Source organism: Pyricularia grisea (assembly GCF_004355905.1).
Source record: "Pyricularia grisea strain NI907 chromosome Unknown Pyricularia_grisea_NI907_Scaffold_1, whole genome shotgun sequence".
NCBI lineage: Eukaryota > Fungi > Ascomycota > Sordariomycetes > Magnaporthales > Pyriculariaceae > Pyricularia > Pyricularia grisea.
In genome coordinates, this window is record NW_022156716.1 from 6,262,407 (window position 1) to 6,288,098 (window position 25,692).

The window sequence follows — 25,692 nt, forward strand, 5'->3', positions numbered from 1 at the left end:
CACGACACGCTGGTATTTGGCTGGAATTTTGATGACAGATTGAGGGCAGCTGTTATATGTCAACTTGTCCCCGCTGTTTGCTATCTATCTTGGTTTCCAAGTGCGCACCCTATTTCTCGCGTGTCTCCCGTCTTTTTTTTGATTTGAAATTCTCTTTTTTTTTTTTTTTTTCAAGTCCAGATTTCCTGTCTTGCCAATTTCTTTTCTTTTTTCTGATTGTGTTCTCTTTTTTTGCCGTCTTGCATTATTGCCCGCAAGGTTAGAGGCCAGGTATACATAGCGTTACTCAAACAGACAAGTGCACCTTTTGATACCATGCTGTTATCAAGGGCAGCCTGGCTGCTTTTCTCGCTAGTCCAACTGGTCTTCGCGGCCGAGGACTACTACAAGGTAAACCATCCACCTATCCAAATATATACACATCGTCAACGACTGAGCTACCTAAGGCGATTATATACTCATATCTCTTCTTCGTCATAGGTTCTTGAAATCGACAGAAATGCCGACGAAAAGGCTATCAAGATCGCATATAGGCGACTGAGCAAAAAGTATCACCCGGATAAGAATCCGTAAGTCATGCGCACAGCGTCCACATCCACTCTCCCGCTCGGGCGATTCTGACACCTTTCTTCCTTCCCGCAGCGGCGACTCCACAGCAGAGGGCAAGTTCGTCCAGGTCTCTGAGGCATACGAGGCCCTGATCGACAAGCAGACGCGCCGCATCTACGACCAGCACGGCCACGAGGGTCTGAAGCAGCACCAGCAGGGCGGCGGCGGCGGCGGGCACCACCACGACCCCTTTGACCTGTTCTCTCGCTTCTTCGGCGGCGGGGGCCACTTCAACTCTGGCCAGCGCCGCGGGCACAACGTCGAGGTCAAGCTCGCCGTGTCGCTGCGCGACTTCTACAACGGCCGCGCCACCGAGTTCCAGTGGGAGAGGCAGCACATCTGCGAGGAGTGCGACGGCAGCGGCTCAGCCGACGGCGTCGTCGACCAGTGCACCGCGTGCAACGGCCACGGCGTGCGCGTCCAGCGCCACCAGATCGCCCCTGGCATGTACCAGCAGGTTCAGATGCAGTGCGACGCCTGCGGCGGCCGCGGCAAGTCCATCAAGCACAAGTGCAAGGCGTGCGGCGGCGCGAGGGTCGTGCGCAAGCCCACAACCGTGCAGATCAACATACAGCGCGGCGCTCCCCGCGACTCGCAGGTCATCTTTGAGAACGAGGCCGACGCGAGCCCGGATTATGTTGCTGGAGATTTGGTCGTGACCCTGACGGAGAAACCGCCATCTCTGGAGGAGGACAACCCAGACCACGTCGACGGTGTATTCTTTCGCCGCAAGGGCGACGATCTGTTCTGGAAGGAGGTCATCTCATTGCGCGAGGCTTGGATGGGCGACTGGAAGCGTAACATTACGCATCTTGACGGTCACGTCGTCGAGATTGGCCGGAAGCGGGGCGAGGTCGTCCAGCCCGGTCACGTAGAGATGGTCCCGGGCGAGGGCATGCCCAAGTGGCATGAGGATATCGACAGCGTGTACCACACCGTCGAGTTCGGCAACCTATTCGTCGAGTACACTGTCATACTCCCCGACCAGATGGACAGCGGTATGGAGAATGAGTTTTGGTCAGTGTGGGAGAAGTATAGGCAAAAGATTGGCGTCGACCTTCACAAGGACAGTGGAAGGCCAGACAAGCCAGTGATGGCCTCTGGTCATGATGAGTTGTGAGCGACTTTTCGGTTAGACTGTAATTTAATAGACGATCTGTCAGCAGAATGAAATACATACTTTACTGGGATGAATTGTTTTTCCACGCTAGAATCATGCTTCTTGTTTGTTACGTGACGAGACATTCGATTTGGTTTTGCAATACTTCTATAAAGCTGTATATATCATTACATAACGAAAATCACCATCGTTGCTCATCCTACACCATGATACATAGGTAAAAACTATGATACATAGGTAAAAGAAATAATACCACGGAGTTCGACCTTCAGAGAGGAACGACCAACCGCTGAGAGATCCAGGATGTCATTCTCAGTCCTTCTTCTCAGCCTCCTGTTCGGCATCCTTCTCTGTCTCCTTTTCAATCTTCTTCTCAGCCTCCTCCTCAATCTTCTTCTCGGCTTCTTTCTCCTCTTTTTCGGCCTCCTTCTCCTCCTTGTCAGCCTCCTTCTTCTCCTTTTCGACCTCATCCTTCTCTTTCTCGGCCTCTTCCTCCTTCTCGGCCTCCTTCTCATCCTTGTTCTCACTCTCGCCCTTCTCTGCTTCCTCTTTCTTTTCCTCTACCACCTCCTTGGCCTCTTCAACCTTGGGTGCTGCATCCTTCGCAGCGCCATTGGTCTCAGCGAGCAGTCCCTTGACTATATCGAGGGTCTTATCCGGACTGCCCAGTTCGCCGGCAAGGACCTTACCGGTCTTGTCAATGACAAAGACTCCACGCGCCGCTTTCCCTGGGCCCTTCTTGAGGGAGATGGCCGCGAGCAGTGTTGCCTTGGGATCACACAGAAGCGAGTATGGTAGCTCCTTCTTTTCCTTGAACTTGGCGTTCTCCTTGGGAGTGTCAGCCGAGAGGCCATAGATGGCCAGTCCGCCAGCCGTTAGCGGCTCGTACGAGTCGCGGAATAGGCATGCTTGCTTGGTGCCTATTCGTACGAAATGTCAGCATTCTTGGCCTTAGATCCAAGTCCACCGCGACGCCATTGCACTCATGCGCCTATGTGGGGAGTCGGAATCGGGAGAAAGTGCGCCATACATCCTGGTGTCAATGCCTTGGGATACGTAAACAGAACGACGCCGGCCTTGCTCTCATCGACCAGCTGCTTCAGGGTGACCTTCTTGCCGTCGTGCGTCTCGACCTCACCCCCGAAGCCGTCGAGGTCGACAACATCGCCAACCTTTGCGGGGGTGGAGGCAGCAGGCTTGACCGAATCCTTGCCGTTTACAGGAGATTTCGACTTTGTGGGCTTTGTCTCCTTGGGTGGGGTGACAGCCTTTTTAGCCTTGGTAGCCTCTGCGGCCTTGGGCTTGGGCGAAGCCTTCTTCTTGGCTGGTGGAGGCGGCGCGGGTTGCGCGGGAGCTTTGCGCTTGCGAAGCTCAGGGGCCATTGCGCGATTATGTGGGGAAGTAGGCAGATATAAGAGCAAGCTCTCAGAAAAAAATAAATTGTGCTTCGCAGTAACGAGCACTGAAGATATGGCTCATGAAACCCAAATGTTTGCGACAAAAAGAATCAAGGAGACGCGCAATGGGATTGAGTTGAGGTAACGACTGTACAGTAGTGTAAAGTCGCAAGCAAGAGAAAAGGGAAAACAGTCGGGAAGCGCAGATCTGGGGAGGTCGAGATCGAGGCGCGTGGAGTGAGCGACCACAGACAAGGGGTGGATGAAGCTCGGACCACGGCGCAGTCCACGAACTGGGGTAAGCTTTATCGAGCTCAGAGCACGGGAGGGGGAAAAACCAGATGACAAGGTCAGGGGCTGGAAGGACCTATCCGTGACACTCCTGGAGGAAATGAAAAGAGGCAGGACTCTATTCGATTGGATTCACGATGGGACGGTCGGCACGGTACTCGTGCGGGAATGTCCAAAATCGACATTGCCGTTTGTCCTTCTCGACTCGCGGTCCACAACTGAAGACACGTAATGGGTGATTGCTCGCAGCGCATGTACCTAATTTTATGGTTCGCGATCAACGGTGACGGAATGACAGGATTTGACTGGCGTCTAGCACCGTTTCTTGCCAGACGCGTGTACCAAAACCAAAAACCGACCGTCGTTCCCAAGGCTGTCAAGGCTGCTTGGCTGCGCCTGTATGGTGTTGTCTCGCATTTTGAGCAAGGTTTGATGGTAGAACAGTCCCGAAAGTAGAGTAGTCAGGTACCTAAAAGTATCAGTATCCGACTATCCGCAAACTACCGAATCTTTTTTTTTTTTTTTTTTTTTTTTTTTTTTTGCCTGATTGACAACAAAAAAAATGTTCTGGCCTTAATCGGTCTAGTCGGGAATTGCAACAACTTCCATAACTTTGTCAAACACAATGGAGGTAGGGTAGGTAGGTTGGTACACAAAGTTTAAAGGATGATGCACGGTTTGGTTTGTACCTGTGAGGGTTTGCGTTGGTTTGAATTCCAATGGCTAGAGCTCAGGTCAAGTGGGTCTTGCTTTTTCACAGCATCTGTTGGCCATCATCGGTTAAACCCCGGCAGACAGGCAGCCTCTCAGCGTGCTTCAATTCGTGATCCATCTCAAGGTAGGTTCCATCATCGTTTGGACGCCTTGGAAACGAGCAGCGCCAAGTACCTCTACAGCCTCACTCACAAAAGATCATTACACAATGGCTTCCCAAGCGGCAGCTAAGGCTGCCGGCGGCGTGATGAACATCGCAACGGTATGTTCAAGACCCTCAACGCCATTCAATTGGCGACCGACGTGCAGACTTCGGCCAGACTGTGATTTCGGTCGACTTTGACCTGCACTGGGCCGCCCGCATGCATGCCTACCTACTTCCTAGATAGCCAGATGCAATGGTAGAACAGACGCTGATGCCTGTCTCTGCTGGCTCACAATCCAGAAACAAACCCTCCAATCGGCTGGAATCTGGGAGAAGATCCGCAAATCTCTCTCAATTGACCCGAACCGCTCGAATGGTGTGCCGCTGAACCCACACTTCCGCTACCCGGCCCCGGGATCCAACGACCCCATGGCCTACGACGACCCCGTCACGCTGCCTGCCGGTGACATCGCCGACAACCCATACTGGAAGCGTGACCACCGCCGCAACTACCCGGCGCTGTCGGTTATCAAGCAGGCCGACGCCGTCGCGCTCCTGACCGTTGGCAACGCGGCCGCCCCCAAGGCCGAGCTCATAGGTGAGGCCGGCGAGAAGGCTCTCGTCCAGGCCAAGGAGGCTGGCAACAGCGGATTGGCTGCTTTCTTTGAGAAGAACGGCAAGAGCGCCGCGTTGGACGTGTTCGTCGGTGGTCTGCCGCCTACCCCGGCCGGTGAGAGCCTGATTAGTGGCAAGTGGGATGTGCACAAGTACGAGGTCTCTGAGCAGTCATATTCTGAAGAGTAAGTTTTATACCCTGTCTACATCTTTGGATGTATGGAAATGATGCTAACAATACTTCAGGTACCCGGCGAGGTCTTTCAAATGAGCAGTCGGCTGTGGGAGAGAGCATTTGCGGTTGTACATAACAGAATCAGGCAGCATAGATTTGGCTTCTGAAAAAGGTTTCTTGTGTTTCAACTCCGGTCTCTTGTGCTTGTTCCCATTTGTATTGTGCGTAGGTAGGTATCAACGATGACCACTTCAGCTTGACAACCGGCAGCCAGGCAAAACTGTCTTTACTTCTAGGTATGTGCACCATCCATCCCCTCAGACTTCCAGGTTTCCTTTGCTTACGTTGCTCGCCAACTTAGATCCTGTTTCCTTGTCGGCAACTTGCGGAACCTGATCTCCCGTCATCCGCTCTATTATCCTTGCCTTGCCCTGTGCCCTTTTTATCCTGTCGTCGAAATCATTGACGGCCTCATCTGAATTTTCTGTCGCAAGAGTTTCGGGCTCGACCAGGGCGTGCAAAGTCACAATGTTCTTCTTGAGTCTTGGATTTCCTGACAGCATAGGAAGCTGGGACTGAGATGGCTGTGTTTTTTGGCTTTCCGGCGCTCCCGATTCTGCTTGTTGGCCTTGCGGAAGCCGACTGGCCCAGACCAAGGACCTGCCATATAACCTGCCGCTCTCCATGAACTTCTCATACCCCTTCTCCAATCCGAGCCCTCTCCCTTCCATCTTGCCAGCCTTGGCGCCATCTGCCATTCCCTGCTGATAACCCTCTTGATAGAATTGCTCTTCAAGGTTCATGACATCTTCGAATGGGTCCGCCATTTTAATAGGATAAGAGATCCGGTATGGTCTTGTTTGGCGTTTGAGGTATATGAAACTGAGGAAATTATACCACTCTAATGGTCGATGGAGGCGGAACAAGGTTGTTGGTTGTTGTTTGTTTGTCGGAGTCATCATATTGGGAAAGTCGATTGAGGGGCGAATGCAGTAAAAATCACTAATCATGAGGCAACAGTCACGTGCAGTTGACGTCCGCGTACGCCATCACCATCCATCTCAAACTCATCGCCAAAACAAGATCGATCAACTATCCATCTCTTGCCAGAAAATTCTAGGTATGATGTCGGGTCCGTGGCGTTTTATCTCCATGCCCGATTTCTTTCGTCTGGATTGAGATTCAAGGATGGATTTGATAGCCAATCTCATTCACGTACGTCCTTCGTTAGAAACCAAAACCTCATCATTACGGACCAGAGAGGTGAGAGAAATCCAAAATGATATTGCCGTATGCCTTGGGATCATTTGAAAGAAGCTTATAACTCTTATCAAATAAAATTAGCATACCGTATCAATATATGTATACTATTGCCCACCTACCTATCACCTATCTCCTTCCACTTGCTTGGTGCTTCACTAGGTTTACAATATCAAATGTATTGCAAGACCACACTTCCACATACGACCATACCTACTGGAATATACGGGATCCCGTCCGCTCTCCCCTAGTCAAACCAGTGAGGGCCGAACTAGTACTCAGGTGGGTGACCACTGGGGAATCCTCGGTGTTGTATGTTTTGCATTTTTGTCGTTCCGCAACTATCGTCTGCCGATAGGTTTTTTGCACAAGCTTTTTCTTCTTCTTTCTTTTCCACATGTTGCCTTCTTTACTCTCATACTATAGACATGGACAAGTTGCAGGATCCTAGAATCCTTCAGGGACCTCCTTTCAGTCACACAACCTGCACTACCATTTATTCTCCCTCAACCAGAACTCGATTCCGGTTGCTGGGTGCCTTCCTACAGTATGTGCCATTGCAGAAAGCTGTTCACTATATCTTCCGGCTCGAGGAGTGCGTTGTCGGTGGTACAGGTTTGGGTGAGGTTTAGCGGAAGATACTATGTCAGTAACATGTCAGAACGTGAACTACTGTTACTACTCTTGGCCATGGAGCAAATGCGGCCCAGTCGGGAGGACAAATCGAACGCCCCCGTCCCGTACAATTCTTTGTCTTTAATAGTCTCTTCGGCTTACATATCGTTCTGCAACAACTCTTCTCCCAAGCTCGATGTCCATACGTGTTCATGGACAGCTTGCCCAGGATCAAAGTACATGCCTCTTGCGGCAGATGCACGCACCACCTGCTAATGTTTCCATCTCCGGATTGGTTTTACGCAAAGCTAGTATAAGTCATTGACGGAGCCTAAAAAGAAACTTTGTGACTTGGTAACGTTCTTGGTCTGGAATGATTCCAACGAGAGCCTCTTTGAGAACGGTCTCTCAGTCAAATATTGTCGCTTATCTCTCCAAAAGAGATGTGGGAGTTTTCTGACTGCTCCTCTGGCATTTTAAGATGCTTGGCCAAATCTTAGAGTATGCATAGTCAGTCACAGTCAAGCGAGAGCCGCAACTCGAGGGCTAAGGGCATGCCCTTCAAAGCAGCTTCCCGGCGCACATGTGATTCCACGTATGATTTTATTATTGCCACTATGCTGACATGAGTGGCCTTAGATCTACCAACAGTAACGGGTTCTTGATGGTGGACATGGTCTGTACGTAGCGCAAACCAATCTAAATTCTGACATGTACCCGATTTCGTTATTTGAAGCCGAGCGGGGCTTGAATAAGCTCTTTTTCATTATCTCTGGCAACGAGGGCGATAAAATCCTAGACAGAATCTAGCCCAACACACACGGGCAAATATCTTTGACCACCATGTCAACATGTCTCCAATACCACATGGCAAATATACTACAGACCGGACCGGTAAGGGAACCGAGACGCGGGACCTGGGGACAGCATCATCCTTTTTCAGACTTGCCGTGGCGTCTGAGATTTGAGACCCAAGAAGCGACGGTCTAGTACAACCACCGATTGTATTATCCCTCTCAAATCCAAGTATTAACAGGCTCCATATGTCCACCAAGCCCAACTACCAGACTAGAGCCGCTTGCACCGAAAGCTTTCTTTTTTAGTTCCTTGAGCGACCCGTCCGCACGTCCACTTGGTCTTTCGACAGGTGGTGACTTGCTGTTGGCGGAGCTATTCTTGGCGCGCGGGCTCCAAAGCTTGGTTAGGAAGTTTGTGCTGGGTTGACGCTGACCTCTCGTGCCCTTGGAGGCCAACGGTGAGCCGCTAGCCCACTCCGATTCAGATATGCTCATGGTGGCGAACGAGTGGACGGATGGATTGGCCCTTCGTTTGCTGGAAGATAATGCAAAGTTTGAGGAGAAATCCAGCTCATCTCCGAGTAGTTGCTTCGCTTTGGGACTAACTTTTCCTGCACCAGCGGTGTCTATATCCCTGCGTCGACGTTCCTCTTGCACTGGTGTCAGTGTCATTTGCGATTGCTCCTCTTCACCGAGCACATCGTCTTCTAGCTCTCGCGGTGCTGCGCTCGAATCATGCGACATTTCGCAGTCAGATTGATAGAAACTGGTAGAGGATGCGGTGGAACTGGTGTCATAATCCGAGCCAGAAACATCGGAGATTTTGGACAGCTTTCCCGTCTCTTGAGTTTTTGAATCATCAAACGCCATTTGTCCCGTCGACGGTGACGTCTTAGACCTAGAAGATAACCACTCTGCAGGCAATGCCATAGCCGTCTTCTTGCGCGACCATCGATGCCAGAGCTTGTCTTCCTTGTCCTTCTTCTGTGAGAGCTCTATTCCTTTTGCCACGCCAAGCTCGAAGCTCTCGGAGACAAATGATTCCCCATCAATATATGGAAGCAGTGATGGAGTGATTGAGGGCGCTCTAGAGGAGACAGATGACCTTCTTGATGTCGCTATTGAACCACGGGATGTCCGTGGATCGACGTCGTCTGTTAGGTCGGGTAGTGGAAGCTCCGGCAATGGGCGGCGCATGAGAAACTCGCAAGCCGTACTATCACGCAGGGCCTTGCTAGGTTGAGGAATTCGGTTACTGAAAGACGCTGTGGTGGGAGGCTCTAGCTGTGGCGGGATACTCAGTTGGTAATTTCTGACATCAACACTGTTGCTTCTTCTCATTATCGGAGCAGCGGGACCACAAGTACGTGGATGATCAAAAATGCTGATATCCTCTTCGAGCAGCATATAGGTTGATGCCCTAGGTGCGGAACTGCTTCGGGAATGCTGGGTTTGCCTTTGTTGGCGCTCCTTGTGGACACCACCCCCAAACTCCTCCAACTCTTCCCACACAGGCTTTGCAGATCCAACGTCAGATGGGCCGAAAGTATCATCAGCGCGTGATGCAGAAGGTTGAAGGTCATCTTGTGGGATGATATGAAGTTGTCTCAAGTTCTGCCACGAACGGTAGTGGAAATCAAATGTTGCAAACGGGGCTTCTTTTGGGTCATAGAGATGGTAGTCGTAGTAAGCTGCCTCCTCTGGTCTGTCCACAAGGCCGTCACTCAAGACGCTGCATGGTAGGTCAGTTAGGGGATACATATCGAAAAGGGGTACTTAGGGAACATTCTTACCCAACGCCGTACCTGTCCTGACTGCGGTACGGGTCCAGCACGGGAGTGCGACTTGTTCTTCCCTTGGCTCTGAAAACCTGGACCTCGATGAGTCCGCCATCTTCGGCAACCGATTTGACACTGCTATTCTGGCCGAAAGTTCCGGCATCAGATAAGAACCAGAAGTACCTCGCCTCGATGCCTGGCTGCGTCATGACAGTCTTGCCGTCTTCAGAGTAATGCTGGTAATGCCTGCCAGGTCCGTACAAAGCTCGGTAGGCCGAGCCGCTGGTGACTTTACGGAGATCAATGCCCCAGGCCACGATATGACGACCGTTAATGAAGACTTTGAAGAAAAGGTATTTTGTTTCTGGAGCTTCGGGTGTCGATGGGGGTAGTTTGGTGACTCTGTAGTCAAAGAAGAACTTGGTATCTGCCAAATGCTGTCAGCGGTCATATCGAAATTCCGGATAGCAGCTACAAATATGATATTTAGATGGAGTCAAGCAAGGGACGATATCTTAAGAGGCCACCAAAAGCGGCCAAAAATGTCGACCTCCACCACTTGGCCGTCCCCAACGGACCATGCTGATATTGCTCTGAAACGGCGGGGTAAGACGGCAACCGACACTCACTTGGTTGTGATGGAACATATACCGATATTCGAGAGTTAGGTTTGGGGGCACAGGACCGGCTGGCGGACCTCGCTCGTCTCGTGTCATCGGGCCCAGCATGCTGCTGTTGTAGCTTGAATGAAGACCCATCAGGGTGCGGGAACTCCGGTAGGCAAGTCGAATTAAAATCTGTGACAGTGACGAGGGAGATTTCAATTCCCCGAAAAGAAGGCATTTGAAAAGCTTCGTTCAAGCCACCCAAGTTGGCTGGGAATGAAGGTCAGTATGTGGTTGAATGGTGAAGCGTATCGCCGATTATAGAAGCCTAGCGGGTACAAGTGGCCTGACGGAAGAATCACAAAAAGGAGCGTTTACTAAAACGTTCCGAGGGCCGAAGAAGAATTTAGGTCTTGAGGAAAGTTCCTGTTGCGTAAACAAAAGGGAAACGAAGTGGGAGGTATTGCATGGTGGTCTGGGGAGGAAGGAACGAGCCTGCCTAGACTACCTAAGCTCAAGCTGCAACGGTCGAGTCCAGCTCTTCAAAGCCAAAGTGCAAACGCTTCTGTTGCAAACACTGTTGCAGAATAAATTTTCCACTTGCTGAAAGGTGAGGCCAAAGTGAACTTCACGCAATCGCCTTCTTGGGTGGGGTCCTTGCGTTCGTGGTTTACACCAACGCCGCAGCCTCCTCGATCACAAAACAAACACAATCCCCCAAAAACAAGCAAACAGACCCGACGCTACACCTTCCCATGTAGCACCATACTCCACCAGACTCGCTGTCATACCAGCGAACGACAATACCAAAACTTTGTCTGCGTATGAAAAGAATGCTCGATCGGAATTGCGTGTCAACAGTACTTTTTAGAATGTACACGAGAGCAAAACCTGTTCAGGATAGCTCCCTAACCACAGCTCCATAGTAATAAAACCCTTGTGCTCATCGTCCAAGCACCTTCTTCGTGTCTTCCTCCTTTCCTATTAATCCCAAGTTTCGTATCTGCCCTGCCGTTGGAGGATCTTCCCTAGGGTTAGCATGTTCCGCCCTGCGGTATGCCAGCTGGAGGGCCTCGACACGTGCACGCTGTTTGGAGAAATATTAGTAACCTGTGCATTTGGCGAGTGAGGAATCAAAGCCGGAGATGAAATGTGCACAAGAAGCCATTGTGCACCGAATCATGGAGAGGAAGCTGTTGTTGCGCACCTCTTTCTTGTGGTGCAGGCACTCGTAGTAGTCCTCAAGGGCCGGAGCACACTTCTTCTTGCCCGAATCATCCTCGCCGGAGGTGTTGACGACGTAGCAGGCGAGCAATTCCTGCCAGAAGGGAAAGCAGCGGGAGGGACCTGGTTTTGTTGTCGTCAATTGCCGAGCTCGAGTAAACGTTTGGGAGTCAATTGGCCGTTGAGCTGGTCACCTACCCCCTGTAAGTCCGTATCCTGACGCCATGACAAGTGTTGTGAAGCTCCCTGCAGTAGTTGAGAGAGGCTAACGTAATTGATGCGGCGTCGTGAGGTTGCGATTTACGAGAGGTCGGCAGTAAAGTTGCGGCTTCGGGGACCGTGAATTGGGCGGAGCTCGCCTCGCGCCGCCGATTTCCATCCTAAGGCCACCAGACTAGCGACGTCAGGGGTGACCATGTACTGTTGCTGTGCCTTGATGCGCCACAGGTACAGCTCAAGCACTAGCCACACTTTTTTGTCAACCGCCCCACGTCGATGATTGCATGGCATTATGATACTTTGGGAACTGGCCCGATGATAACAACAAGCTACGTAGTTACACGACAAAAGCCTATGTGCTGAATAAGATCTTGTACCTACAACAAGTCGGGAATTAACCTGCACTTGGTGAATACGACATTCATAAAGGATACTGCAGCCATGCGAAGCTCATAACAAGCCGATTTTTCATCCATACCAAGCTCTGAGCGCCATGAAAAGTACCTCTAAAAGGCAGGCAAAATGTCGGTCCCTTCGGCGCCCCATATTGTCCTGCTGGCTGCCCACCTAGCTGCCAAAGCCGACATTGCGGCCATATCATACCTAGCGTCATTACATGGCCAGATACTGCGCAAGGAGTTGCTACTGCGCATCATTCTTACATATCTTCCCGAAACCGTACGAAGCGCCGAGTACGTCGACTTGGTCGCTCAGATCGAATCTGGCCAGTACCCCTCTCCAGACGACCCTGATCGCAGCCCCGTCGAATTCGATGCACCGCATATAGAAGAGCTCTCGGATGAGCAGGCCGTCAAGAAGGCCAAGAAGCTCCACTTGCTCAAGCTGTCGTGGGAGCATGCGCCGGCTGAGGTTGATCCGGAAGACCACCTGTCGCTCTTCCTCCTCCGGCGCGCATACCGGGTTGACGAAGAGGCCGGACTTCTGAACGAGCTTCCATGGTTGTTCGCCCCTTTCATCGACCATTCGCCTTACCTACGAACATGGTTCATTTCAGTTCTCACGCCACTCTTGAGGCGTAATTGCGAATACTATCCTGGTGACCCTGTACCTCAGACTCTTGCGGAGTTTGAACGCCTTCCCGACCGTGTAGCTGCCAGACTCCTCCTTTCTCAGACTGGAATTTCCAAGGACGACCAACAGTACGATTCTGTGGGCAGGGATCTGCGAGGCCTGGTTAGCCCCTGGCTCTATAATGACTCCAGGTGGACAAGTCGACAACATGGCCTCATCCCTAAGGGAGACCAGGGACAGGTGGCGAAACCAGAGGAACTCTGCCCGGGATGGGAGGAAGTACTTCAATGGCTCGCCGCCCAGGCCTCTGGGTCCTGGAAGGTAGCTGTCAACGCTATAGAACAGTGGGACGGCCCGGGGGACGCAGATCTTGGCGCCTATGAGGGCACGGCGTGGCTGGAGGAGGAGGAGCAGCAGTACATGGAACGCAGGTATGCGCGGACTGCGCTGGCATCGGCATATCTCGTCCCAGAAGCTTCGGTGGATGCATTAGAGGGGGCTCACGGTATAGTAGAGAAAATCATGTCACTTCTTGATGAGGATCCTGCACCGCCTCTGCCCACCGCCGCATCACTATTGTCACCGATGCCGAAGGAACTACTCGGAAGCTGCAAGGACGGCATAATGGCCCCGAAGAACGCGGAGCATCTTCGTGGGGACCTTCTTGACGAGGCGAATCCGCTCACGAAGCCTGCCTCGGCTCCTGTGCAGCTTCTTTACGCAACGTGCCTCAGCGCCTATATTTTAACCAGAGCGGGAAGCCCATGCACTATTAAGCGGGCAGCAGAACTTTGCTTGATGCAAAATGAGCGTGATCAAAAGGCAGAGGCAACAAAACTCATACATGCGGTTTGCGGCGGCAACGCCCCCAAATCAGATGACAAGTATTGGATCCGAGCGAGAAACGAAATCTCGTGGCTTCGCGACTGGGGGGCAGAAGAGTACGGCACACCGTCTTCTGTCGATGGGTGCGGAGTTTTTGGCCGGGTGAACAGGGAGTTTCTCGAGATCGAGATTCTCAAGGGCCTTCTGAACAACACAAGTATGTTGAACTCCTATAGATGCCAAATTCATTGAAACATACTAACAGTCAAACCTCAGGGTACTCTCTTGCGCGGTCATTATATGAAGACTCGCCAGATGCGCCAATACCACAGAAAGCGCTCCAGGATACGATATTTGCTGCAGCCATGAACGCATACGATAATGCATCCAACCCCAACAGGACAAGGGGTGGATTGAAGAAGTGTAATGACATGTATGTTCACTCTCAATAACAAGTTGTCTCATACCCAGCCAAGTATGAATGACTAACGTTCAGAAGCATCAACGCTTTCCCTAAAACAATAGAAAAGTCAACGCCTGCTGCCCAGAGGTTGGAGGCACTCCTCAAAGCCACCCACTCTCTGAGCGACTACAGGCTAGTCCTGAAGCAGGGTGAGCCGTTCACACCCGTCGTGATGCGCGTACATCCCGACCCTATTTCTATTGTCGCCAAGGTCCTCGAACAAAATCCAAAGAGTTATACCAACATCCAAGGTCTGATTGACCTGGGCAATCATATGGTTGAAGCTGGCCTGACTGTCCGCGACCAGCATGGTCACTCGATCCTGACGCCAGAGCTCAAGCCAATCGAGCGGTCCATGGCAGAGAAGCGTATCACGGCGATGTGCGTGGATGCAGCCTTGAACGAGGATGATTTTGAGACAGCATACTCGTACGTGGTGAACCGACTAGCATCAATAACAGCCCCGGCGGCGGGCAAAGACGCTATAGTGGATGAGTGGTCTTGGAAAGCGGCTCTCCAGGCTGGTAAGTACCGGCGCACAGCAAAAACCCTACGACCAACACATCTGGGCAACACCTCTAGCAACCCGGAGATTCGACACTTGGAGCAGCGCATCGAGTGTCTATCTACGGCGCTCCGCATAGCGCCAGCAGCCACCCTACAGGAGATCTTGAACACTTTCCGCCGCTGCGAGGAGGAGCTCGACGTGGCTGTGCGCGCTGAAGCAGATTCCGAAAACGCGTGGGATGACAAGGGAGATTTGACCACCATGCCAGGCGGGTACTCGGCCAGCGCCGCCACCAACACCACCACACGGTCGCAGACCACCAGTTTCTCGTCGGCGGCGCGGAGCAACCAGACAGAGGAAAGTCCGCTGTCGCTTTTCGACCTGTCCCGCGCCACCGCGCGTTTGGCCTCGAGGAACTTCTCCGCCCTGTCAAGCCTAAAGCGATCCGGGGAGCAGGCTGCTAGGTCGTCAACGGATCACAACGACTCGTCACTCGCCAGCTCCATTGGCTCGCTGCATGACGGGCCTGCCGATTCGGACCACCCGCGGGCGAGGAAGCGGGACCAGCTAAGAGAAGCGGCGCTTGGTTCCCTCGTCAGTGGTGTTGGATGGTTGGTCGGTGCGCCGCCTGTTGATAGGGGGCAGGGCGCAGACAAGGGTTGATAGACAGATGGAGAGATGGAGAGAATGAGGTGATGCCATGGTCATTGCGGGAGGACGGCAGTACTGATAGAGATTTGATTCACGCTTCATGTATCAATGACAATGATTTAGATGCCTGCTTGGGACTTGTACGTTTTCTCGGTGACATTTCCGTGCTTTTTTATACGGGTTGCATGGTAATGCGGTCATATTACATCCAGCATTTCTTCAGTATTATTGGTCTAACAGTAGATCGTTGGAAAAGCAGATTGAAACAACTAATCTTACATGCGAAAAGAACAAAGCTTACTATACTAGAACTAATGACGACTGCGAGTAACCAAGTTATAACCAGAGAAAAACAAACAAACAGACAAAAGACCAAAGAAAAGTTCAAACTCTACTCAAAAAGGTGCTTGGCTTTAAGGGCAACCCAACTCAAAACTCCTTCCTCCCAAGCCTCGCCCTCTTTATTAATCTTCTCCAACTCCCTAGCCTTGTACGCATTCATCTCGTCCTCCAACTTTCTCCTCTTGGGGTCCGCTTCGGCGTCGTACGACCTGCCTCCTTCTCTTCCATCCCTTGACCCGTCGGGGCCTCCTGTGACATCCGGCTCGCGACCGCCATCAGCGCCATTCTGCCTGTCGCTCTCCCGCTTCCTCTTCCTGCGGCTGGATTCCTGTTCTCGCCTCAGCGCCCTTTCCCTCTCGAGCTGCGAGATGTTGGACACGGGGCCGTCAAACACATTGAAGACGGTGGGGTTGATCTCGACAGGGCGAGTCTTGGGTCTCCTTTGATAGCGCGCCGGGGACGGATTCCGCCGCTGGTCAGAGCCAAAGGCCGCTGAAAATGGATTCAGTTGCTGCATAGGACCAGTGGTCCCTGGCACTATGTCCCGCTGCCGTTCGTGATTACGAACAGCGGCGGGTGGGAGTTGATTCCGCATCGGCCTGAAATTAATAGTCCCCATGGAGGGATTCCACCGTCTGTCAGGAAGGTCGGTCCCTTGGAGTTGATCTCGCCGCTGACCAGAACGAGGCATCCCTGGGAATGGATTCCATTGCTGGTCAAAACGATTGATCCCTGAGAACGAGAATAGATCCCGCCGCTGGTCACGACGAACGGCCGGTGGGGATGATTCCCGCTGCGACCTGAAATTAATGGGGTCGCGGGATGGGTTCCACCGCCGGTCAGGACGAGTGATCCGTTGAGTTGGCGGCTGCGCTGTCTCTGCTGTATTGATGGGGATTAGCTTGATCCTACGTTGTGAGGGGAAACAAGGCCGTGGTTGGACGGAATAGTCTGACAAACCTGTCATATCAACAACAATCTCTGCCGGACCTGTCATATCGATAATCGCCGGCTGTGTCCAATCGATAATCACCTCCGAGCTCACCGATTGTCCAAGCCGTGTTTGTGTATCCGCGTTGGAGTCGGCATCAATAACAATGACCTCCGGTCTCGCCGGTGATAGAGCTTGCCCATCTCGATTCTCCTTGGGATCGTTGTCAAGATCGACAATGTCAAGGACTGGTGGATCTGGGTTACGAGCAGCCCATGGGTAGGGCTGCGTCGACTCGGAACCGGGATCCCCCCGCAGCGTCTGCTGATACGCCCAAGCCGCATACTTCTCGGCCTGGGCCGTCCTGGGGTCAGGACGCTCCTCCCTCAGGACACCGGCGTGATGCTGCGCCCTGGCGAGTTCTTCCTGCACAACCTTCCGCTCCCGGGCGGCGGTTTCCTTCTTCTTCAGAGCCCCGGATATCCAGGGCAGCAGCCCCGAGGACGTGGGCGTGTTGTACGGCAGGGATCGCATGTTGGGAAGCTCGAGGGTCGGGTCCTGGGCGTGCCATGCCTCTATCGACACGGCGAGGTGTTGCATGGCGCCCGCCTGGACTCGCTTCCAGTTTGCCGCGCGGCCCTCGAGGATCTTGACCCAGTCCTCTATCCTGCCTAGGCTTTGCTTCAACTTTTCCTCTTGCGAAAGAGGTGCCGGCGCCGTGCTCGAAGAGTAGCCTTCCGGGGGTTCGTCCCCGCCCCGCACCTGCATCAAATCTGGCGCTTCCTCCTGCCTCATCATGCGGTTAACCGGCTGCCGGCATGCCGACTGCGGCAAAGACCCGCCGCGTGATTTGCCCGCCGCAATCCGAGGTCCCATGCCTCCTGATACCTCTTCATACTCTTCGACTTCCTCATCTCCATACAACGATTCCGATTCCGATTCCGATTCCGACTCCGAAGATGGCGGTCTCAAGTCCTCCACGCCAGGGTTGAGATTCGGATCGTCCCACTCCGACGCTGGCCGTCTACGGGCGTTGGGGCGGGCGGAGCGCCGCCGCCGTCGCGCGGGCGCGATTTTGATCCTGCGCTTGCTCATGTCGTCGTTGTTCATCTTCCTGCGGAGTATCACATCGGATTCCGCCATCAGTACCGAGGCCTCACGGCCGCGTTCCTTGCGATTTCGAGCCTGTGGCCGGAGCATGAGCTGCCCCGGGTGCTTCTCGTTCTGTTGTCGTTCAGGGCTGGTCGGTTCGGTTGATGCGATTTTGTCCCTGAAAATTATAGCCCACAATGAGATCAGTCAGGTTGTAGACGCCGGTAAGGACTTCATAGAGTTTCCGAATGTCTCGTCAAGCCGCAATGGTTGGTTGCTGCGATGTAGCCGGTGCTGGAAGCACAAGACAGGGAAACATAGCTGGGGGAACATGATGATATTCTTCGGGTCGATGCCCTCGGCTGTCGAACCCGCTCCAGTCCATTGTCTGCATGCGGTGTCATTTGTTGATGTTCATTTGTGTGGTTGCGATACTTCAGAAGCATATGGACGATTGTGCAAGCATAACAAATACATGATCGCTCCTCGGGCCTTTGAGCCGTTGACGACAGAGCCAGACGGTTGCAGTAAACTCGTGGGAAGTATTACTGGATGGGACAAAGCCAAATGAGACAAAGACGTCGAGTGTTGCGCGCTTATGGGATTCGAGATGCCTGAACAAAGAAAAATCACGGTTTGGGAAGACCAAATGTCAATGGAATGCATCAACAAGGTTTGCGAGAACTCCAGTAAATTATATATTAGCATTGATACTCTACGTCTTTTTTTTTTTTTTTCTTTCTTTTTGGCACTGTCGTCCACAGCTATGTGGTTCCCTGTAGTAAATGTGCTTCATAACGTCAACGTTAGCTCAGTGGGAAATCAAATAGACCGTTGAGAGTTTGCTCAGCAAATTCCCTGGAGCAGCAAAGCAGGCTTCTGGTTTAGCTGCCGTCATGTATGTCGTTGCTCCTAGGGAGGAATGGAAGGTTGAACGATGGAAAATAGATCTGCCGAAAGCAGTCAAATTTCCTAGCGGTGGCGCCAGGGCAGTGACGCCACATTCCATCCCTACCCAGCCGAAGACAGCCAGTGGCATGTCCGTCTCGGTGACGACTGGAACCTATTCCAAGGCTGCATGTCAATTTCACTATTTCAAGGTGCAAAAGGGGATAATACCGTTGTACTGCGTCTTTTGATCACTGTGGTTGGTTGCAGCAATTTGATGATGATTGTTCTTGGTCTCTATAATCTTTGGACATGCCGAGACCACCCAGAAATAATCGCAGTTGTTGACGGATGATGCAATGGATGTAGAGGATGTTTCAAGGTTTTGCCAATATGTGCAGTTTGGCGTGGTTTAGAAGTGACATATCGAACTCGGGCTAGGATAATCAACTGTTGAGAGCTGGTGACTTTGTACTAGTCTAGATGATTACCTGTAGCGGCAAGGGCAGGCCGGATCAATTTTGCCAAGAGTGAAGCGCTTGGTGGTTTTCACAGGGGTTGGGATCGCGCGAGTTATATTTAGAATGGTGTGTGGCGTGTGTTCCCTCTCTTCGGCTGACGGTGATAATGGTGTATTGTTTTGATTGCTTCAAAAGAAGTACTGGTGCGGCGGGAAGTCTACGGCAGGGTTCCCATCATTTCGACTGGACGTAATTGCTGGCATGGGAACAGAGAAAGAGACGAAGCTGATGCGTCCTAGTATCCGAAAGACGACGAAAGAAAGAAAAAAAGAGATATAATCGTACAGATGGTTCAGTGGATGTTGACTTCTTGACCTTTCTTGCCGCTTGGATTTGCTGCAAAACCCATTTCCGAAAATTAATTCCTCGGTTTCGAATCCGAAGCAAGCCGACAAATGATGCGTGAAGGAAATCCAACGGGGCGAGCAGGAACTGGAAGAGCCACAACGTCGACCACAACCCTCTCTGGAGGTCGAAATTCTGACCCACATAAAAATGGCCAGAGTTCTGAGCCACGTAGAGTGCTGGTGCCATCGTCGTCCACAGGAGAGTGCGAAGCTATCAAGGCTCTTTTTTGGTGGTGTTGACTGGGGTACAAGGCAGATTAGGTGCTGGCGGGGGAGATTTTGCTGTAAAAAAAAAATTCCAGAGACGCATTTTTGGGGTTGCCCGATTTCCCTGTTGTTTCCCTGATACAGAAATGAAATAGATAATGCTGATTCCTACTCGTCGACACATTGCTGTTCAATCTAGCGTTCCTCGCCAGGATGCTTTTGTTTTAACGGCGATCTGCTACCGACAGACATTCCATGTTAGCATGTTTTTCTTGTGCGCAATGTCCATCGAATCTGGAACTTGACCCACCGTAAGAATCACGGGGCTCGCCACGAGGGCCGTCATAGCCAGCCGCAGGAGGCTCCCTAGAACGAGGTCCTTCGCGGTCGCGGTCGAAGCGATCACCGCCGCGCTCACGCTCACGATCCATGGGGGGACGGCGGTCCTCACGGGGGCCACCGTAGCCGCGGTCGCCACCACGGTCTTCACGGTAACGGTCGCGTCCACCGTAGCCGTCATCGCGATCGCGGCGTTCGAAGCGGTCCTCGCGGGGACCACCACCATTGCGATCGTAGCCACGGTCATAGCCACGGTCGTCACGGTAGCCACGCTGGTCGCGGTCGTCATTCCGACGATCATAGCCGCGGTAGCGGTACGGGTCGTCGCGACCACCACCATAGCCACCGCCGCCATATCCGCCACGGCGGCGATCGTCGAAGCGTCCACCACGGCCACCACCACCACCTTCTATTCAGGGTGAACAACGAATTAGCTGGCACGATCTCAGAAACGCCGACATCAATGTGACAAGAAAACATACCACGCTTGGGAGGCCCAAAGTATTTGCCGGGTGTGGGTGTCCTAGGACGAGCACGACGGGCCTTCTCGATGCTCAGAGTACGACCTTCAAGCTCCTCGCCCTGGAGGCCTTCTTTGGCCGCATCGGCCTGGTCGGAGGTCACCATCTTCACGAAGCCGAAGCCACGAGACTCCCTCGTGTGGGGGTCACGCATGATCTGGCACTTCTCAACCTCTCCATACTTCTCAAACATGCGGGTCACTTCAGCCTCAGTAAGACGTGGGTGAATGCCAGTGACGAAGAGATTAGAGCCCGGGTTAATGGCATCTCCATCGCCATCCCTGCCGCCGCCGCCGTTGTCTCGAGGAGGAGCACTGTGACCAATTGATGGCATGTTAGAGATAGTTCCGTCGTAGTCGGTGAAGGGATGTAAAGCGAGGTAAAAACAAACGTACCGGTCGCGCTCGCGGTCGCGATCACCGTTGGCGGGAGATGCAGACCGACGGCGTTCAGTTACTTCGTCATGACGAGGGGACGCGCTGCGAAGTTCGTCGTAGGTGCGAGCAGGCTCTTCTGTATATCGATAGGCGGTTTGTCAGAATCAATTGAGTTCGAAAGTTTTCGCGGTTGTTGCATTTCGAGCCATGGGTGAGGACCGAAGGCAGAGAAACAGAAAAAGAGAAAAAAAAAAAGTCAAGCAGTATCATTCCCAGAGTATGAGTCCCGCTAAGCGAGCGCGTCATAATGATGGACATCTAAATCGAACGTGTCGGATATCCGGACGTCTATTCGTTTGTCCATGGCGAATCAAGGACCAAAGGGAGTAAAAAAATACTGTTGACGTGGGTTGAATAGAAGGGATGGGGTCGGGACGAACCATCAAACCGATCCACATTCGCGGAGTCGTAGTCCATCGAAGTAGACGCCATCTTGTGCTCTGCTTCTCGTGTATTGAGTTGTCCGGGACGCGGCCTGTGATGGTATTGACGGCGACGCGATTGATGTGTGGAGATTGATGCAGTCAGTGGTGATGCACCTGATGGGAATTGCGTGGGACAGTAAAACAGAGTTGTTCGAAGCTCAAGTGGGTCAGTGCTCGGATTAGTAAGACTGTATGGAGCACGGTTAGCGTCCAGTCTAGTGATCGTGAGCTGAAAACGAAAACAACGAAAGAATCAAGAGCGGATGAGAGTTGATGATCGTGCAAACGTCAGGATGAATTTGAAGGTGAAACGAGTCTCGGGGAAGTATTAAAGAATCAAAACAGGTCGAAGTAATGAAATTTTCTATTGCTTCGTGTGGCCGGGGAGGAGAGGGATGCAAAGGATGAAAGGGAGAGTGAGAAAAGTTTCGACATCTGATTGGGTCTAGCGTCTTAAGGAAGGAACCGCGCTAGTCCTAATGAGGCAATCCACTGTTTTTGGCACGATCTTGCCTGCCTCAGATGGATGGATGTCTTCAGGTAGGTACCTAGGCATGTGGCATGTGCGAAAAAATCAACGGCATGAACCAGCCTGGTTGGATCAACTGCATAAGGTATACTGCTTCGTACCTATCTAACCTACAAAATACCAGCTCCCCTACCGACTTATCTGGCATCTAAGGTGTCTAAAAGAATCTCTTGCAACCGATCGATGAAAAAAATGCTATGAACACCAGCCAGAAACAGGGTCCCATCTAACATAACACCTCCCAAAAGCTTACAATTCATCCCATCCATCGTCTTTATCATCAGCCAAAGATTTCTCCACATCGACAGTTTCTTCAACTCGAACGTCCAAAAACTTTAATCCCTCCATCGCTCGTCCCCCACAGGCTCTCTCCAGCGCCAAAAACGCAAAGTGCCCACCAACCACCGGCCGCGCCTTGAACTCGTTCCCGGCCCCGAAGCCACCCGTGCCCTCGGTCTCGTACAGGTCCGTAAAAGGCCTGTTGGTGCTCGTTTGGTCCACCCAGAGTGCCACGCTGTCGAGCAGCGCCTTGCGCGTCTTGTTGCTCGCTACGGCCGCCGCGAAGAACTCCCAGTCGCTCTTGGTGTAGCGCGCCCGACTGTCAAGGGGGAGGCCGTATTTCTGCAGGACCGCAAAGTACCAATCGCTTTGCATCTTGTAAATTTCGTCGGGGATGAAGGGCTGCCACTCCTTGCTGGGGACCACCTCGTCATCGTTGGACAGTGGCCTTTGTTGTCCGCTGTGGCTTTCCAAGATTGTCGTCGAGGCTGCCTTGTTGCTGGCCAGCGGCACGTGAAAGCAGAGTAGCGATTCGGCGTAGAGGTTGTAGAGCGTCGTCCACGAGCCGTACCAGTCGTAAGCAAGTTTGGCGTGTGTACCATCGCGCGAAATTCCCAGTTTCTGCCACTTTGCAATATATTCTTCTGCAATATCGCGATGGTATTTTGCATCAACTTTGTGGTCCAGCATCTCTGCAATGTCCGACATGGCTCGAAGGCCAATGATGCCCTTGAGTGCTAGATTTGTCTGGTAAGGCAGCCAGCCTGCAAAGTCATCTGTTGAGAGCTGGTTGGCTGGCATAAGAGCTTCCTTTACCAGCCAAGCCGACCATTGTTTCCATAGCTTGTACGATCGCTTTGCCCAGCGTTCGGCTTCCTCCACTCCGCTTGTGCCCATTTCACTCCAGCTTTTGTCGATGCCTTGGATATCTACAACACGACGTTGAACCTCGGAGATATTGAGCCTCTGAGTTACATCCATGACAGCCAAGCCATTCGATCCCAGGGCTGCGTCGTAACGGTAGGCGTTGATCAACGCCAATCCCATTACGAGCATGTTTCCACACTCCTCCAACGGCATGAACTCGTCTTGACCGTCCGCGTGACCCGTCATGTTGGGGAAATGATATCCTAGGTCGTGCATGCTATAATCGTTGGGATATTGGCCAGAGAGCTGGTGCTCCAAGAGTGGTTCTAAAAGGTAGGCCAGCCAGCGCGGATTGGTGTAGAGGAAGAATGGAAACGCTGGAAAGATAACATCGACAGTCTGGCAGTTTCCGTTTGAGGAAATCTCCTTCAAGAACAACAGTGGATTGTCAGGGGTTCCAGAGAACTCGGTGGCGCCAAGTACTTGTCTCGCCGACAGGGCAGCAATCTCCTCGTACTCTTTGGAGCCTGAAGCAAAGGCATCTCGTGAAAGCTGCTGTGAGTAGGCCAAGGCGAGCGAGCTAGCTGTCTTGAAGTCTTCGTAGTGATAAGCCACCATTTCATCTGCAGTCTCAAAGAAGCTGGCCCAGTATGGCCGCATATGGGTCAGTCCCCTGGCGGCGGCGTATTGGAGAATAGGATCCTGGATGAGAGCGAAGGAGAACAACACGCTGTCCTCATTTTTCTTGGCCTCTCTGCTGTTTGCGCCAAGATTGAAGGTTTTCGAAAAGGCAAAAACCGGTTCTGAGTCCATTATGCCTCGGAAACGATGGTCGGTGATATTCTTCAGGTGGCCATGACGGGCAAACTGTTGCCGCAAAGCAGCAGAAGTCCCTGCCTGATGATTAACACCTGCAGGGGCAGAGAAGTGTACGGTTCCCCATTCACCTCTGTCGTTGAACTCGGTGTAAAGTTCCTGGTTGAGTCTAGAGATTCTCCATGTCTTACGCGGCTGGCTGGAGTCACCCTCGGGAGTGAGTAACTCATCGTGAAGGTCCCAACGGATCTTGTTGTACCTATTACCGCTCGCCCACTGGCCATTGATGTCGAGGTATATGCTTATACCAAAAGAACCCTCCACATAGACAGACAGATAGGCAGCCGGCAATGACTGTCTGAGCGTTGACGTGGGGGTGATAGGTGAAAGAAAAGAGAGGGTTACGGTAGCCGAGGAATTGTCGGCGCTGTTCGGAATGGCGAAGGTCAAGTTAGTGGTAGACGCGTCAAATGTTGTACCCAGATACTCGGGGTATGCAACAGCGTAATCCTGGCCGGAGTATAGGGAGTCATGTGGGCGACCAAGAAGCGGGAAGACGGTCTGGGAGTCTGACACCGAGGCCATAACCCCGAAGCCGATGTTTTCACCCGTCCAGAATATGGGCCATGCTGCCCAAGGCTCGACTCGGGCGGAGCTGAGCCACGTGCTGAGGTACGGATTTCGAACTGCATTTGGCGTACTCGGTCAATATCGAGTCAAGGCTTTGTGCTTCAAGGATTGATGGGAAACAGGCATCAGCTTACCAATCAAGGGCACAACTGGAGGCTTGAGTGTTGACGCCTCAGACAGAGCCACGAGGCCCAGCCAGCACCAATCGGTGAATCGCATCTTTCCCGGGATGAAGGCGGTAGTTACGATGACCGCATTTGATGTGTGAGTGTTTGTCGTGGCCCGTTACGTACACCACAGAATGTGTTGTTTACCCTGGCTTTGAACCTTTTCAGAGAAAAAAAGATCTAATATCTTAAGAATGTAAGGTTGACACAAGCGATGGATAAAAAGAAAGTTCCAACGGTGATACCGATCCAGCGGCTGTAGTGTTCCTGGCTGAACCTGGTTTATTCAGGTTTACGTATTCAGATGCTTTTTCTGCCCATAGCCCTACAGTAGGTATACGGTGATGGAAGGGATAGATGACTCGCAGTGTTACAGCGGCGGTTCAGTCTCGGGTGTGCGGAGTTTTCAATTCAAGTTCATTTTTGTCAAAGTATGCTTGCTACTTTTGTTTGAGGACATTGAACAGCAATCAGACAAAAGAGAAAGAAAGAAGAAGAAAAAAAGAACCAAAAAGAAAACCAGTGTTTGAGCCGAGGCAAATAAAAAAGCCATCCGCAATCAAACAGGGGCAGTAGCTAATGTACCTTACCTACCTACTTTACCTAGGTAAGGGATGTGCCTCACGTTGGGGGTAGATCTTACCACGCGTATGCTAATTCAAACGTGGTAAAGGACGTCTGTCAAAGGCCGGCCATGCATGATACATACCACGGACGTACTCGACCACAAGCTTCGTGCCCATGGAGCCCCAGGAATTTCCATTCTCCGCACCTGACAAGCATTCATGACATGGAATAAAGTGCCAACTGATGCCGATGCGACGAAGTCAGGCGGGGTCTTTCCCCACATCAAAACGTGCCATGGCTTGCAGCTTGGTTCAGGTTAATTGTTCTCACCGAAAACGAAGGAACTGACTGCTAGGCAAATTATCCATCTCCAACTTTCGCCCTGGTAGTGCCTTGGCTGCCTCTAAATATCCGCCCGATTAGAAAGGGAGCTAACATTTTGCAAGTTCGAGTCAGTATCTTCCCCTCTGGAAGAACACTTGCCCGCACCGCAAATATCAGGTCTTGTCTCGGCCAAATGGGATATCGAACACACCTTTGCCGCCGGGCTTGGCAACTGAAATCTTGTAATTTATCGTCCTTGTCATTTGTTTCCTTTCTTTTTTTTCCGTGTTTGGGTTGGGAATCGGATATGGAAAGCACAACACCTTTGTCATATCATGATTTTCATACCCGTGACTCTATTGCTTGTTAAGCGCACTGCTCTCAGCCGCATCAAACTGACTGTTCACGTCACACACACCT

At 52.1% G+C, this 25,692-nt stretch overlaps 9 protein-coding genes across 9 annotated transcripts; 3 read left to right on the plus strand and 6 right to left on the minus strand.

Annotated features, from left to right (window-relative positions):
- The first annotated feature begins 75 nt into the window (after positions 1 to 75).
- PgNI_01939 (uncharacterized protein) lies at positions 76 to 1,799 on the plus strand. Its single transcript, XM_031122010.1, has 3 exons — positions 76 to 390; positions 481 to 569; positions 643 to 1,799. Exons 1-3 carry the CDS (start codon positions 316 to 318, stop codon positions 1,727 to 1,729), a joined length of 1,251 nt encoding a protein of 416 aa, XP_030987802.1. The 5' UTR covers positions 76 to 315; the 3' UTR covers positions 1,730 to 1,799.
- A 59-nt stretch (positions 1,800 to 1,858) lies between these two features.
- PgNI_01940 (uncharacterized protein) lies at positions 1,859 to 3,669 on the minus strand. Its single transcript, XM_031122011.1, has 2 exons — positions 2,760 to 3,669; positions 1,859 to 2,649 (listed from the first exon to the last, which is right to left on the minus strand). The coding sequence occupies exons 1-2, from the start codon at positions 3,109 to 3,111 to the stop codon at positions 2,042 to 2,044; spliced, it is 960 nt and encodes a 319-aa protein (XP_030987853.1). The 5' UTR covers positions 3,112 to 3,669; the 3' UTR covers positions 1,859 to 2,041.
- A 614-nt stretch (positions 3,670 to 4,283) lies between these two features.
- On the plus strand, positions 4,284 to 5,254 carry PgNI_01941 (uncharacterized protein). The gene is made up of 3 exons (XM_031122012.1): positions 4,284 to 4,393; positions 4,577 to 5,076; positions 5,138 to 5,254. The coding sequence occupies exons 1-3, from the start codon at positions 4,340 to 4,342 to the stop codon at positions 5,160 to 5,162; spliced, it is 579 nt and encodes a 192-aa protein (XP_030987852.1). The 5' UTR covers positions 4,284 to 4,339; the 3' UTR covers positions 5,163 to 5,254.
- A 129-nt stretch (positions 5,255 to 5,383) lies between these two features.
- On the minus strand, positions 5,384 to 5,893 carry PgNI_01942 (uncharacterized protein; the record flags this gene model as incomplete). Its single annotated transcript, XM_031122013.1, has 1 exon — positions 5,384 to 5,893. One exon carries the CDS (start codon positions 5,891 to 5,893, stop codon positions 5,384 to 5,386), a length of 510 nt encoding a protein of 169 aa, XP_030986575.1.
- A 2,064-nt stretch (positions 5,894 to 7,957) lies between these two features.
- PgNI_01943 (uncharacterized protein) lies at positions 7,958 to 11,704 on the minus strand (the record flags this gene model as incomplete). The annotated part of the gene is made up of 5 exons (XM_031122014.1): positions 11,544 to 11,704; positions 11,329 to 11,468; positions 11,080 to 11,208; positions 9,532 to 9,935; positions 7,958 to 9,470 (listed from the first exon to the last, which is right to left on the minus strand). Exons 1-5 carry the CDS (start codon positions 11,569 to 11,571, stop codon positions 7,958 to 7,960), a joined length of 2,214 nt encoding a protein of 737 aa, XP_030986574.1. The 5' UTR covers positions 11,572 to 11,704.
- Positions 11,705 to 12,086: 382 nt separating this feature from the next.
- Positions 12,087 to 15,055, plus strand: PgNI_01944 (uncharacterized protein; the record flags this gene model as incomplete). The annotated part of the gene is made up of 3 exons (XM_031122015.1): positions 12,087 to 13,638; positions 13,698 to 13,854; positions 13,918 to 15,055. The coding sequence occupies 3 exons, from the start codon at positions 12,087 to 12,089 to the stop codon at positions 15,053 to 15,055; spliced, it is 2,847 nt and encodes a 948-aa protein (XP_030987849.1).
- A 379-nt stretch (positions 15,056 to 15,434) lies between these two features.
- PgNI_01945 (uncharacterized protein) lies at positions 15,435 to 17,459 on the minus strand (the record flags this gene model as incomplete). The annotated part of the gene is made up of 2 exons (XM_031122016.1): positions 15,435 to 16,267; positions 16,346 to 17,459. The coding sequence occupies 2 exons, from the start codon at positions 17,457 to 17,459 to the stop codon at positions 15,435 to 15,437; spliced, it is 1,947 nt and encodes a 648-aa protein (XP_030987848.1).
- Positions 17,460 to 18,092: 633 nt separating this feature from the next.
- Positions 18,093 to 21,478, minus strand: PgNI_01946 (uncharacterized protein). The gene is made up of 5 exons (XM_031122017.1): positions 21,049 to 21,478; positions 20,627 to 20,744; positions 20,193 to 20,545; positions 19,682 to 20,119; positions 18,093 to 19,609 (listed from the first exon to the last, which is right to left on the minus strand). The coding sequence occupies exons 1-5, from the start codon at positions 21,098 to 21,100 to the stop codon at positions 19,596 to 19,598; spliced, it is 975 nt and encodes a 324-aa protein (XP_030987851.1). The 5' UTR covers positions 21,101 to 21,478; the 3' UTR covers positions 18,093 to 19,595.
- Positions 21,479 to 21,546: 68 nt separating this feature from the next.
- PgNI_01947 (uncharacterized protein) lies at positions 21,547 to 24,682 on the minus strand (the record flags this gene model as incomplete). The annotated part of the gene is made up of 3 exons (XM_031122018.1): positions 24,349 to 24,682; positions 21,876 to 24,270; positions 21,547 to 21,685 (listed from the first exon to the last, which is right to left on the minus strand). Exons 1-3 carry the CDS (start codon positions 24,431 to 24,433, stop codon positions 21,547 to 21,549), a joined length of 2,619 nt encoding a protein of 872 aa, XP_030986570.1. The 5' UTR covers positions 24,434 to 24,682.
- Between the last annotated feature and the right edge of the window lie 1,010 nt (positions 24,683 to 25,692).

Excerpts from the sequence above, each read along its gene's own strand:
- PgNI_01946 (XM_031122017.1), bottom strand. The coding sequence starts at position 21,100 with ATGGCGTCTACTTCGATGGACTACGACTCCGCGAATGTGGATCGGTTT. Across the intron at positions 20,745-21,048 it reads GAATGTGGATCGGTTTGATG|AAGAGCCTGCTCGCACCTAC; the intron begins GTTCGTCCCGAC and ends ATCGATATACAG. Across the intron at positions 20,120-20,192 it reads CTTTGGGCCTCCCAAGCGTG|AAGGTGGTGGTGGTGGCCGT; the intron begins GTATGTTTTCTT and ends CACCCTGAATAG.
- PgNI_01940 (XM_031122011.1), bottom strand. The coding sequence starts at position 3,111 with ATGGCCCCTGAGCTTCGCAAGCGCAAAGCTCCCGCGCAACCCGCGCCG. Across the intron at positions 2,650-2,759 it reads CAAGGCATTGACACCAGGAT|GCACCAAGCAAGCATGCCTA; the intron begins GTATGGCGCACT and ends TCGTACGAATAG.
- PgNI_01941 (XM_031122012.1), top strand. The coding sequence starts at position 4,340 with ATGGCTTCCCAAGCGGCAGCTAAGGCTGCCGGCGGCGTGATGAACATC. Across the intron at positions 4,394-4,576 it reads GCGTGATGAACATCGCAACG|AAACAAACCCTCCAATCGGC; the intron begins GTATGTTCAAGA and ends CTCACAATCCAG. Across the intron at positions 5,077-5,137 it reads GAGCAGTCATATTCTGAAGA|GTACCCGGCGAGGTCTTTCA; the intron begins GTAAGTTTTATA and ends ACAATACTTCAG.
- PgNI_01939 (XM_031122010.1), top strand. The coding sequence starts at position 316 with ATGCTGTTATCAAGGGCAGCCTGGCTGCTTTTCTCGCTAGTCCAACTG. Across the intron at positions 391-480 it reads CGGCCGAGGACTACTACAAG|GTTCTTGAAATCGACAGAAA; the intron begins GTAAACCATCCA and ends TCTTCGTCATAG. Across the intron at positions 570-642 it reads TATCACCCGGATAAGAATCC|CGGCGACTCCACAGCAGAGG; the intron begins GTAAGTCATGCG and ends TCCTTCCCGCAG.